The sequence below is a fragment of the Diprion similis genome, chromosome 8 (assembly GCF_021155765.1).
Source record: "Diprion similis isolate iyDipSimi1 chromosome 8, iyDipSimi1.1, whole genome shotgun sequence".
In the NCBI taxonomy this organism is placed as follows: Eukaryota; Metazoa; Arthropoda; class Insecta; order Hymenoptera; family Diprionidae; genus Diprion; species Diprion similis.
This window is the reverse complement of record NC_060112.1, coordinates 9,583,203-9,597,686: the sequence shown is the minus strand read 5'-3', so window position 1 is coordinate 9,597,686 and position 14,484 is coordinate 9,583,203. Positions and strand designations below refer to the sequence as shown.

The 14,484-nt window shown below is 31.6% G+C and overlaps 1 protein-coding gene across 1 annotated transcript; it reads left to right on the top strand.

The window, feature by feature from the left end:
* The first annotated feature begins 19 nt into the window (after positions 1 to 19).
* On the top strand, positions 20 to 10,544 carry LOC124409992 (mothers against decapentaplegic homolog 3). The gene is made up of 6 exons (XM_046888055.1): positions 20 to 465; positions 2,188 to 2,396; positions 2,661 to 2,863; positions 4,317 to 4,540; positions 4,739 to 5,052; positions 6,964 to 10,544. Exons 1-6 carry the CDS (start codon positions 263 to 265, stop codon positions 7,230 to 7,232), a joined length of 1,422 nt encoding a protein of 473 aa, XP_046744011.1. The 5' UTR covers positions 20 to 262; the 3' UTR covers positions 7,233 to 10,544.
* The last annotated feature ends 3,940 nt before the right edge of the window (positions 10,545 to 14,484 follow it).

The window sequence follows — 14,484 nt, the reverse complement described above, 5'->3', positions numbered from 1 at the left end:
TGTGGGTTTTGCTAATCGTAGCACTCATAGTCCACGGTTAAGTTGACGAAGAACAAAATGGCGGTTGCCGTAAAGTTGTCGTTAATCGTGTAATTTATCTTCTTATAATTTGACGCTCTTATCATCTGTAATTTGGGGTAACATTGTTCCAAAGTGTATTGCAAGTGAACTCTACCATTTGTAATTCCATCTTAGTGTGTGTTTTGATTAGTGAACTGTATCGTCGGCCTGATGCGGGTCGCAAACGAATCATCTATTGCAAATGATGACTTCAATGCTGCCTAGTTTCAATCCACCGATCGTAAAGAGGCTGTTGGGTTGGAAAAAAGGCGAGGGTGAAGACAAATGGAGTGAAAAAGCTGTGAAGAGTTTGGTGAAAAAACTGAAAAAGTCCGCGGGGCTCGACGAACTTGAAAAAGCGATCACCACACAGAGTTGTAACACCAAGTGCATTACTATACCAAGGTGCGCAAGTTCTGTTGTTGTTATTATAAATGTTGTTATTTTTGTTTTCATTTGTCTGTTTAGAATATTCCTTATTATTCATTGTTACATGAAAACTAAGATGACACTGCGTTGAGACTTTTATATAATTACTGTAACTAGATCTACACCCGCTTAGATTGATTGACTAGAGTTAATTTTATTTTCAGCTCAGTATTCAAATTACACGGTTTTAAACTTCCAGCATCTCAATTGCCGATAAAACACTCTAAATCTATCTAAAAATAGAATTGTATCATTCCCATGAATAATTTGTACTTCAATAGTGGTTTCATTGGCATTTGATGTTATTTCAGCGTGTTGAAACTGGCAGTAGCTTTAATCTTGATTTAAAGATATCATCCAGAGAGGATATAACGCGTATAAAACATATGACTTATAAGCAAATCCAAATGTTTGATATTAAGAATTAAGATTATAACACAGTTTTCTGCAATTCATTGAGCAAAAAGGTTCTTGAGCCTGATTCTGCATTGCTTTCAACATCTTATTGTATCCCTAGAGAGAAAATAAGAAATAAGAGAAAGTTGTTATCAAGTAAGTTGCTCATATCTGTGATGAATATCTAATGCATAAAACAGTCATTTATGAAAAAATGTGTTATTCAAAATACCATTGCTAAAACTTGATATGCAATAAATCTGAAGTACCTAGATTAACTGATTATATTCCGTTTTGTGAGGTTTATGAGAGTTTGCATGCTTACATCTGAAAAAACAAATGTTATTGTGAATCAATCAAATTTGTTTTAATCGAAAGTTATTTTCATTCTTAAATGGAAGACATTGTTAATTTTCATAGCTACTATTTGTTCTTTTCCAATGGTAGTACCTGTCCTGTTATGATTCTGAAAACAAGGTAAACAATGTTGCATTTGCAGGTATAGTTATTACTATGCGACTTTGAATGCAGGCTGATAATCCTTTGTCAATCTGAAGAATCAGTTTGTATCTGGTTTAAATCAGATAACATTTTACAAAGATATTGATTGGCATGTCAGGTATTGGCCCCTATTGCCTCGCAATACATGAGTCCAATAAAAAAATTGATTCTTCAACAATCCGGTTAATATTTCACTTCTAAAGTAAATCGCTTGATATATTTCCCAAATTGTGGTCAACCTACAGATTAAGCTTTCTAAGGTATATACGAACAATAATTGAATGATACGAAATGACTTGTGTTTGTGTGTAGTCATGAAGATTTGATTAAACTTTCACCTTTTAGCTTACAATTAATTTATTTAAATAAGTGAAGTATTTACCATCATCATGTTCATCATCATCATTATCATCATCAATACATTGAGTATTTTATCGATGAAAGCAACAAATCCATCCAAAATAAAACTTCCATTCCAAATTCCAATTCACTTTGGAGTTTTGTCATGTTTCTTTCACTTAATTATTTATATTATGAATACGTCACCTTAGTAATATCTCAGATTTATTTCAATTAACATGTCGTGTTGCCAAATAGCGGTCCAGTCGGACGTGTGGATTGCAGCCATCCCAGTTGTATGAAACAAAAAAATGAATGAAATTCTTCGTCTCTATAAGCGTAGCCATTGATATATGATGCATGATACATAATGAGAATACAGCATTTGCTATATAGAAAAACAAATTTTCATGCACCTTGAAAACCTGTATGAAATTCAGTCTGCTTATATTTTAATTACAGACCTAATCAAGGGGGAATCGGTGATAACGGCGTTCAGGGCATCCGGGGAAAGGGTCTACCGCACGTAATTTACTGTCGCTTGTGGCGTTGGCCAGATTTACAGTCTCACCACGAGTTGCGAGCCATTGAACATTGCGAGTACGCATTTACTCAAAAAAGAGACGAAGTTTGTGTGAATCCATATCATTATCAAAGAATACAAACTCCAGGTAAAATGAAAAGCGTTGGAAACTAAAAAAAAATTCTGTAATTATAATTATATTCTCATTCATTAGAGTGGAATATTTTCTGATAATCAATCAATCATTATGATGGAGGAATTATTCATGAAAATTTGATTTTGAATCGATCATAAACACAGATTGCAATGGTAACGTGTTGAAAATATTCTGCAGACCACTTTTGTTCTCTCTAAAGACATCACTAATTGCTTATGAAATTGCAGGATACTAAACCTTTATCAATTGTTACAGTTTTGCCAGCAATCTTGGTGCCTAGGCATAGTCTTTCTGGTGACGAATCAGTTTTGTATAATACCTCATTAGAAGAGTTGAGCGTTAGTGTACCAGAAAACACAAGCTTTCACGCGACATTAAATCATCAACAGCACAACCAACAGGGCATTCCGCAATCCCCGCAACAACAGCAACCGAATAATCCTTATCAAGGAATGCAGGTGACGAGAAATTCTTGCATCTATAGATGAAAATATAATATTTTCAATATTCAAGTTTCTTTTTAAACTCTAGCGGTTATTGTAGAAAATTTGATATATCAAAGAAACAGCTATTACTTTGAATATATCTGTGCGTTTTAAATAGGAAAATTTAAGAAAAGTCTAACTAGTCTTTGGGCATTTCAAAGAAAGTAACAAGATCGTTTACATCAGGCAATTCAGTGTTGTCGTTTCAAATTGCTGATTCTATAAATAGACATAATCTTTAAGTGAATCAGTTGATATATTATGTGATTCATCAGCTATGATGTAGCCTCCAAATTCATGCCAATGACGTGTGATGTGTGTAACAATATCTGATTTTACCTTTATGTGTTTTTGTTATGGATTGGAAAGGCAATACGATAAGGCTCTGAAAACACAATTTCCGTCAGGCATCGTCTTGGCTATAAGATTGAAATTTAGATTTATGAAAACATCATTTCTGTTTTTTACATGTATAATTTCTTGATTTCCCATTTGACGTCATTTTCTGTTCTTCATGTCTGTGCTTCTCTATGCTTCTGTATATGGGGTTGTTGCCTATGCTAATACTTTTCTTAAATGGCAAGTTATTTTTTACGTTTACTCGATACAGCTAGTCCCTCGTTTCGTCGTTCTTTTATTTTATCTATTTTTATATATTTGTTATTTAATTCGCCATAATCCTGTTCGATTTTACTAGATTTTTTTCTCATCAATATTACATAGAGTCTTCAACTTTCATTGTATGATGATGTTTTCTGCTACCCTACCCTCTACCCTAGTTGGAAGATGATATAACTTTCTATCAAATTATAATATTGAAATATTATTAACAAAGAATACTCGGTTTCAGAATTTTTGCATGTTATTGAGTGAATAATTGCCACTTAGTCTGTACTGGGAGGTAAACAACTTAGGGTACTAAATTTTTTACTCAAACAAAGTAATTTGAAAAAATTCTTGTATTCTTATTTAGCATTTTCTCTTTTTGGATTACAATTGAAACAATAAATATTGCTTTAAAGAAATCATGAACAACAAATTGAAAAGAAAAAATTCTGTCAAGATATAGTCGAAATTTCTCTCATTCAGCGTAACGCTATTTTTTGGAGCATTGTATAATTTTTTAGTGCTCCAGATTTTAAATAGGTCACAAGTTTAGGAGATTGACTAAATATAAACAATACATTTCCGTTTTGTCCCAGCATTTTTTGTTTCAATAGTTCATTTTATTGAATTCGTTTTCAATCTTATTGTGCTATGAGTGTTTGAGGAATTATAAAATCATATATATTCAGTGTTCTCACCTGTTATTTAGTAAAGCTCGTTTTTAAAGACATTGGTCAAAATTAGTACAATTCTTTTGTAATTCTCGACATTAAGTTTTATAGCCACCCTTTGCTTTTATATCATATCCTACATATTTTAGAGCATGCAAGCAACAAGTCCTGCGAGTGTCGGTAGTTTAGGAAGCGTCCAAGGGTCTCCACGGCCAGCTCCAGGATCTATGGATCCTCCAGCTGATACACCACCGCCTGGTTATATTAGTGAAGATGGTGACAATATGGATCATAATGACAACATGTCTCTATCACGTTTGTCTCCTAGTCCAGTAGATGCACAACCAGTGATGTACTGTGAGCCTGCATTTTGGTAAGTAAAAAAGCATAGCATTTCTTTGTATCCTGTTCTACCGATATGTGCAAAAAATAAATAAATAAGCATGTTAAATTTGGGGTAGTCGTAAGTTTTAAAAAGAAATTAAGTAGAACAGTATATTAGGTATAAACACAAAGTTGTTAAAAAATGGTTACCAGATATATTACAATGAAATATTATGTTTCTTTCAAGGTGTTCAATAAGTTATTATGAACTTAACACAAGAGTAGGTGAAACATTTCATGCCTCCCAACCGAGTATTACAGTCGATGGTTTTACGGATCCAAGTAATTCAGAACGCTTTTGCCTTGGCCTTTTATCCAATGTAAACAGGAACACAGTTGTTGAACAAACTCGACGGCATATTGGGAAAGGAGTAAGGCTGTATTACATTGGTGGCGAAGTATTTGCCGAATGTTTATCTGATTCTAGTATTTTTGTGCAAAGTCCTAACTGTAACCAACGTTACGGATGGCATCCTGCAACTGTTTGCAAAATACCACCTGGTAAGTTGATTTAATTATTCATTAAATATTTGTACGTAACTACTATTCTCAGCAGCATATTTAACAAGAGTACTGTTATAACCCGTCATATTTTTAATCGACATTCAAACAGATGTTTGTTGATCAAAATTAATATCAGTGCAATTTTGAAAAATTTAAATATCTAACAATACCAACTTGATGAAAAAAATTATCATGGTAGGTTTGTAATGAATTGTCTTATGAATAAACCGAGTCTAGGAAAAGTAAAATCCACTGAATATACCAAATTTTCTAGTTTCAAAGTGATTCGAGATATAAAGTCGCTATCTGATCTTTTGTTGATAATTTTCTAGTTTCTACATAAGCATGCATAAGCTATAAGTGACGTTATTCAGCGATCGATTTTCCAAAGTGAATACTCAACCAAAATTCAACACAGTTTGTTTATTACAAAAAAATAGCAGTTCCACATGCGGAGTTCTATGCCAAATAAACTAGCCTCTTATCTCAACTGTTTTCGATTTTATGGATTTTTTTTTCTTATTGTTGACCCGTGTGCCTGAAACACTAACAAATTTCCTACATGCATTTATGTATTCGTTTCCAACTTACAAATTTTGCAAAATCATTCTTTCTTCATTTGTCAATCAATTTTAAAACGGCTAAATATGTATGATAATGTACATAAGTCTAACAACATGTTCAACATTGATCATGCCCTCAAATACTTCTATTAGCTATATGTTTTTATCCTTTTTAAAACCATTTGCTCAACGTCAAAATACAACAGTTGAAATTTTATAGTCTATCTCTTTCAATTATTCTGCAAAATTATCCCGAATTTTTACTTTATAACGCAAAGCTTTTACGCTATGTTCTAAAACGGAAAAGTTTTGTTCTCGATTTGTTTAAGTGATTTCAAACTTTTCACAATTGTGTTTAAGATAATTATCACACTAATATTTGCTAATGTATGTAAATAACATCTCCACTCCAAACTTTTGATACTTTTAAGTCAATTTTACAAGTGACATAACTTACTAAATCACACAATTTCACAATATATTAATTACATTATTTCAATTCTGCTCTTCAATGACCTCATTGTCTGGTATGAATTTTTTCTCAGATAGTAGCACTAATGCCTACTAAAACTTCGCAGTTACAGATTTTTTTGAACTATATTACTCTTACAATAAAATATATGCCAAGAATGTGTCCGAAGCACGTGTATTTTAGATGGGGAAATCCACCCTCTTTGCGGCACGCATTAGAGTTAAGATAAAAATCTGAAAAAATTAACGAATTATTCTTGAATTATTTGTAGCCGATTTGGTAGGCGAGCCAGTCGAAGTTTAAAAATGACCATTTTAAGGACCATTCTAATCTACATACTTTTGAATTGAAAGGAAAACAATCAAATTGAATAATTGGTTGTTGCGATAAATATCCCAGAAATTCACCCACTTTTTCAGCCATCTACTCATACATACCCCCTTCGTGTTCCTTTACATTAACATTACCCGCTTCAATTTCATAGTTCATGGGATATATGCAGGCATATCTCTCCTCTCCTGTTTGTTCTCTAATGGTTATATGGAGAACTCTTAATATTCCAAATACCCTTACTTCAACTACCCTGAGAGTGGAAACCATCAGGGTCTATTATGTTACGAAAGATCGAAAGAGCTCATTATTCTACGAATTATCTAAAACGAAATATTAAAAACATCACTAAGACATCTTTTATGGTTAATGTCCTTAGTGATTCTCGATAACAAACTATCGAGTAAAAGTACTGTGCATTATATTTTATCACATACGATTACATTTGTACAAAAACTATCAATGAAATTAACGTAATCTTCTTTTTCATTTAACCCAATTGAGCCTAAATAAATTATTTTTATTGCTTTCCTCGTGTTTTAGGTTGTAATCTTAAGATTTTCAACAACCAAGAGTTTGCTGCTCTCTTGTCCCAGTCGGTATCTCAAGGTTTCGAAGCTGTATATCAGTTGACACGAATGTGTACAATCCGAATGAGTTTTGTAAAGGGCTGGGGAGCCGAATATCGCCGCCAGACTGTTACTTCAACTCCATGTTGGATAGAATTGCATTTAAATGGACCACTTCAATGGCTCGACAGAGTTCTGACGCAGATGGGTTCACCTAGATTGCCATGTTCATCGATGTCTTAAAAGATGGATCCTTGACGATGACCTTGCTCGGTCAAATGTCTCGCTACTCTGCGTAAGCATTGGAAAAATCTTGGACTAGGGCGAACGGAAAACTTCCAATCGATCGTTTCATGTATAAGTTAAAAGTGTATTATTTTATTTCAAAATTTCCCCAAGTTTCGATGATGGAGTATCGAATAATCACGGCAAGTGTGATAAAAAATATGCATGCAACATAAATTGAAGTGGACCAGGCAAAGATGTGATTGAGATGGTACTCCACGTTAAGATTACACATTTTGGTCACAAAAATTGATTACCTAACTCAGACCGCCACTGGTTTAGAAATCATTGATTTGTAAATGACGACTGTATTAAGGAAAATTTGAAAGCAAATATTGAGAACTTTGAATTTTTTATACATTACCATCTGCTATGTTTGTAAATATATATAAAGGGTTCCATCTCGTTCCATCTAATCAGTGAAAGTCAATGATGTCAATCTTTTTTTGCAATTGTCCTTCGGACTTGGGCACTAACAAAAGTAATGACATGTTTGGCCATTTTTCGCCAAGTCTATCGGTTTTATGAAATATTTCTTTTTTCTCATATTTTCGGGAACATACATTTATCAATTAGTTCCAATACCAAGAGCATTAGGGTGGATTTTTTTTTTTCCACTAAATGTATCACTTTTTTTCTAATTTCCTGGCGAAGAAACTGTTCAACGGATGAATGCGAAATTTGACATGTGGACTCATTCATCGTTTACCTATTTACAAAAATTAAAAATCATGTCCTCCCAAAAATACACCTCCCACCCCCCTTGACGCGCGATGATCCCCAATTGACGGTGTGCATGATTTGAGTCGTCCCATTGGTCAAATTGGAAAATAGTCAGCCACGTCATAACTTTTTTTTTTTTTGTCGAAGTATAATCGAAAGCAAAATGTTGAAAAAAAGTTAGCATCCACAACCTTCCTTGATTAACAATAAGTTTAATGAGATGGAAACCTACAGATACACATGTATGTGTATAACGCACATGAACTGGCTGCCAATCCCACTTATATCATTAATTGAAAAATTTCGTTTTTCAATTTCGGAATTGATTAACAAGTTTTGATTATCGAGAAAATTGATAAGATACTACAGTCTATTGAAAGATTGCTTACACAATTGTCTCTTCTTACTAGTCTGACATATAGCAAAAATATTTATTGTCCGTTGCTTCAAAGTTATTCACCTATTCAACCTTGATACCAGATTGAACCCTTCCTTTTTAACTCTTTTCAAATCTGTTTACTAGGATATTATTTATTACATGAACTGTATATTATTTCGCCATCATTCGTCATGGTTTGAATTTTAGGAGTGTGTTAGGAAAAATTTAGTGAGGCATTTTTCTCCCTGTTTCCTTTTGCCTTAATGTTGAGGATGATTATTTTAGTATAACCAAATTCACTCCATTCGATTTTTTCAAAAGGAAATGAGTAATGAGAAACATACAATATCCCATATTTGCAGGCTAAAATATTCTTCTCTTTTGCATTACTGGATGAAAATAAGCATGATTCTTTGCATACATCATTATGAATGGTTGTGTTCAGCAGACATGAATGTTGCATAATATTTCCTTAACACCACTGCTACGGTGATTTTATATTGACATTGGTTAACGAAGCACATCACTTCCATAACTTTAATCTTTACTGAATGTGGAAAAACTTACACTTATCCTTAACATTATATCACTTTAAAGTAATTATCTTTTCTTCTGTAGCGAGGTCTGATTCGTACATTACTCATCAAATTGGTGAGCGAGTAGGTTGAGTCAAAGTGTTTAACAAAATGTAATGTAAATGAGTTAAGGGAGGTTTCTACTTTATTCGATCGAAATATCTTCCATTTTTTATCAGCATTTGATGCAAAAAATATTAAATATAGAATGTTGATAATTAGTATGTTTACTAAGGCGTCTTTATTGTACATGTGAATATGTTTTTAAATTTGAGAAAACATGGTACTGAGAGTACCAACATTCTTGCAGTTTTTTATTCATAAAGTAAAAACGTTTGAATATTTTTGGATAATTGTGGTTCGACTAATGACAGCGTTTATTGTACACGTGCCTACCAAATTTCATATCAATTGCTCATCTAGGGCGTGTAGGTGCACTTCCGCAAGTGAAGAATATCATCGCTGGCGCATTGACATATGTGCCTCCTCCCAGTCCCAGTATTATGTTTTGTCAAAATTTGAAAAATATCACTATGGACAATAAAGACCGCTTAGTAAACATACCAAATATCAATATTCTATATTTAATGTTTTTTGCATAAAATATTAATAAAGAATTGAGTATTTTTTGGCCCATCAAAGTAGAAACCTCCCTCAATGATTGGGGATAAATATACGTATATTGTATCAGTGCTCACATGATGTTGAGAATTTATGAATGGGTTTATATTTTTCTACTGTGGTTTAAGGTTTAATATTCAAATTCAAAATATCTAGTTTGTTACTTTTATATTTGCAATGTTAAGAAACCTTTTATAATTCCATGCAATTGAACTTACCTATTTTCTAATCAATTCATTTTTCCTAAACAAGATTATACAGTGTTAATGATCACTTTTGTATACTTCAGGGTTTTTATTACTAAAATAACATTGGTTCGCTGCATAACATAGACTGCGTTTACAAGCTTTATGCATCTTAGCCATGGTATCTTCTTTAGTCATTGTATCTTCTTCATACTGTTCAGTAATTTCTCTTTATGTTTATTAGTGGAAATATGCATAGTTCTCATTAATAGTGCCAAAGGTGGCCTCAGACTCATAATCAAGTCCACTTCGATTTCATAGCTGATTGTGAGTCATAATTGAGGGCTCTTATTGTATATCATGCTATAATTCTTTTTCTCTGAATTTTTAAGGCCCCAGGCTGCTTGTACAGTATCTTTCTATTTTGATTTTGAAACACAAATGTACGGCTTGGAAACGGAATCGCGGGTATGCTCTTATACTCGACAAAAGTCATCAATCCACACATTCGCGTGATATCTCAAGAATAAGTCGCTCTTTCTGTCACAGAAAATTTGTGTCAGTTTAATTTCAACTTCCTGTAACTTAGGAAATATTTGTAAAATACAAATATTGTTCGGCTTGTACATCATTATTTGCACTTCCAAATTCAAACTAAATGCGTGATTTAGACAACAATTTACAAGTGAAATAATGAATTTATTTAGTATTGAAGTTCGTAAATTTATAGCACACTGTCTATTACAGATCATGCTCAGAAATATAATCGACAAATCTAAAGTAAACAAAATGAAATTGGAAAATAATTATTTTTGCATCAATGTTTTATTACGTTAACGTTAGCAACTTCAAATTCATCTCAGTTACTGATTTATAATGCAATGCCATTAGTCATGAATTAATCAGAACAGTTGTTATAAAATGAATTGACCTCTTTCTTGTTCATTACTAAATCGAAACTTTTAAGCTGTATAACAAGATGGTCGCCTAGGGTTTGGTTCATCTCTACGCTTTTGTAACTCACAATTAATTAACGCAACATATAGTTAACTTAGCTTCATGCGACAGAAAGGAAAACTTGAGAAGTTACCTACAGCAAACCATCTTTATTCTATTATACATAAAGTAATTTTTTTTTTTAAATAATTACAGTGAAACATTTTTAAAACGTATTACCTTTGAGCTTCCGTAAATCATCTGCAATCATTATTTACAATTACGCATGCTATTTGTAATACCAAATTTTGAAAATATGGGATTTCGCTATCAGTTCATTATGTTTGTCTAGTATTGGCATAAATGGTTTGTAGATACATGTACAAAAAGTGGGAATGTAACATTGAAATTATCCAAACAAAACGGTTATTCAGAGTTAAGTATAACAACAAGTAAAGAATGACATTTTTGATCCAATGTGATTTTTTTTTCAGTTAATGGTCATAATTCAGTCAATCTGTTGCGTTTTTATCGTGATTCCATCGTAATGTACATTTATTATATACGATACAATTTCTGTTATTTTTTTTAAATATTCGTCAAACTAGGCATTACATAAAAAAAATCATGCCTACCTGAAAAGTAGTTCAGTATTAATATTTGAAGTTCACAATGATTGGAAGTTACAATTTGAAAAATCGGTATTTTCCATTCACATGAAAAACAGGATGAAAATCCCATAGTGTGGATCTTACTATTGTGGCAATAAAAATATGCAGCTTTTATACTGTTATTCTCACTTTGAATGGAAGATAAGATATAAAACCGACAGCAATCGATCCTACTACTGTAGGAAATGTGGATGTTTAACTCACGTTAAACGTAGTACGTTAAATGAATGTCTTGCATAAAAATTTCTAATACTATATCGCGTACTATACACCTAGTATACAATGAATGTAAAATCAACCAAGCTACCTTTCCAAAGGTAGAACAAATATCGTTACGTATTATGGTGTCTTATCTTATCTAATGTCATATTAATTATTAATAAGTATGATAAGAGTATACATTCTATAAACGAAATGTCTTATATTATACATACTTATAATAGAATATAATATTGAAGAAAAGATCAAATACAATGTACTGAGCTTGCTGAACTGTTGGAAGTAGCGTGAAAGGAATATTGAGGTTTCCAAAGTTATGTTTTTTGCGATTCGGTATATCAGCTGAAATATTATGTAACATACAGGACGGCCTGCTAAAAATGATTGATTAGCTTTATCGTATAGACCAACGACTAATTGCAGAATGGAAGTGGGGTGAGTTATAGTGAACCACCTCTGTAGCAAAACAATGAAAATCATGCTACGTACAGGGTGACCCCATTTCGACTAGACATTGTGTTACAATCAATTTAATTTCATAGAGGGACAACACAGCGCTTTATCAATTATATTGAATTTGATTCCAAATTAACGATATTGTATATGTATGTTTAATGCAGTGTTTCTTAACTCGTGGGTTATCAAATAGTAGAGTATTGACGGGTCTGTCAAATGTCTGGCAAAGGGCTGTGATGAAGTAAATTGTAAAACAATTGTAGTATTTACCTGGTTCATGGTACTTTTTGAGATACCAGTGACTGAGCATATGCTTAGGTGTACGTAATGCTTAACAATTACCTATTTTATGATGCGCGAATTTTTGCTGGACTTACTCAAGAGCGGATGAAAATCTTCAAATGTGTTTAAGTACTATGTGCTTCTTTGGAATGGTATCTCTTATACTAAAAATCATTTGTAAAATATTTTGCAAGAATATATTTTGAACAATTTTCCATATTCCAGAATTAAATGACAAAATTATGTATTTAAAAATAATTTTTAAACAATGTTGGAACTTTTAAAAGTAGGCATAAAATTCACTATTTATTGATTACAGTTGTTTGTATTCATATATTTCAAAAGTTTGAAGTACCAAATTACGGTCTGGCATAGACTATTTTAATCGTTGATTTAAATAAATAATCTAGAGATAAAATAGATGTATAAAATTAGTTGATAATTATAAATTTGTAATATATCCTATAATATTAATTGTTATCTTATAGTACTAATAATAAAAATTCTTTATCCATGCGAAGCATGAAATTTTGTCAGACAAAAAATGGTGAGTAGTAATTTAATTAAATCTTGTACAAATTGGAATGAATGGCAATACGAAAGTGATTTGAATTTATCAAAACAAACTTTTAATGAAATAAGAAACCGGTAACTTGCTGTATTCTACCACATTCGCTAGTAGGAAATAATTCTAGTTCTAGACCAAGAACATTAATTTGTGCAATTCTCAAAAAAATTATACACCGACATTAACAGTTGGACTTCCTGTAATTTATACTATCTGCAATGGCAAGATCGTTTACAACTACAACTTACATTATCAACTATCTAAATGTTATTCAACTCATTCCGAAAGTATATGCAGGCATGCATTCACAAATTTTACGCTGATTGATAAAATTCACGTCATCGTCAACGGGAGGCAGATTGAAATGATGAAGAGTGCAAAGAAATGAAATTTACTTCACCTTAAGGGAAAATTTCTGACTATACCATTATAATAATTATAAAGAGTATTGTGCATTTTATTAATTCTGGGACTGAAATGAAGTTAAGAAACACTGCTTAACTACATACCTATATTTAAAATTAGGGTACAGAACGTTTATATTTTTAACTGAATCAGAATATTTAAAATGCTACAAGGGACTATCTGTGTCAGGGTCCATACTCTTATAGTTTGTGTTTAGCATAATTCTACGAATTTATAATAAATGAAAAATTAGAATTTATCAACATTAAAAAAAAAAACAAAGAAAAAAACTTTTTAGATGTAGCAGCAGTTCATATCCAGAATAGATTGACGGTATACCACAGGGGTTATATTCTATTGAAATATAAATATAATTTAAAATTGTATAAATGATTATTTAGCAAGTATACGACCGAACTTTATTTAATATGAACGAAATCGCCCAATATTTTGATGTAATATTTTTGGAATACGTAACGTTTGTCACATTAGAAGAATAAAATTTGAGAATTTATTTACATCATTTAAAAGATCATGTTAGAGTTTTTCTTGTACAAATTTTATTGAATTTATAATCATTAAAGTTGAATTATAGTTTTGGAAAGAATTGTCTGTCAATAGAATTAAAATAATTATTCTATGACTTCTGATTAATCCTATGTATAAATAAATCGTACATACTTATAAATGTTTCGCTGTGTCGTATTTTATTATACTTATTACTCCTTTGCCATATTAAAATACGAATAATTCATTATAGTGACCAAAAATTGACAAATTTCATAAGCCATACGTGAAAATATTATTTTCAACTTTTACAGTCATTATTACATATTCGTATTTACTAATACATAAGTGATTCTACATATTTATGAAAAAATCTACAATTAATAATTATAGATAATTTCCCAACTTCTATCACTTACACTGGTGAACAAATAGTTCGATTTCAGATTCTTAATCAGCGACTCCAATAACTTATAATTTCTGTAAAACATGTATATGTGTAGAGGAGCAACTTTCTCGGAAATGAATTATTCCTTCAATTTAACGATTTTTTTAAAATAAAATTGTATCTAACAATAATAATTTACGTTATATCCTAACAAATACTCTCGAGTATTGAAAACCTATTAGTATACTATCAGAAATAGCAAAACACTGGAAAGAAATATGTTGAAAAGTTTGCT

Bases quoted from the DNA above. Each gene is read 5' to 3' on its own strand.
- LOC124409992 (XM_046888055.1), top strand. From the start codon at position 263: ATGATGACTTCAATGCTGCCTAGTTTCAATCCACCGATCGTAAAGAGG. The intron at 466-2,187 runs GTGCGCAAGTTC...TTTTAATTACAG, and splicing joins AAGTGCATTACTATACCAAG to ACCTAATCAAGGGGGAATCG. The intron at 5,053-6,963 runs GTAAGTTGATTT...CTCGTGTTTTAG, and splicing joins TGTTTGCAAAATACCACCTG to GTTGTAATCTTAAGATTTTC.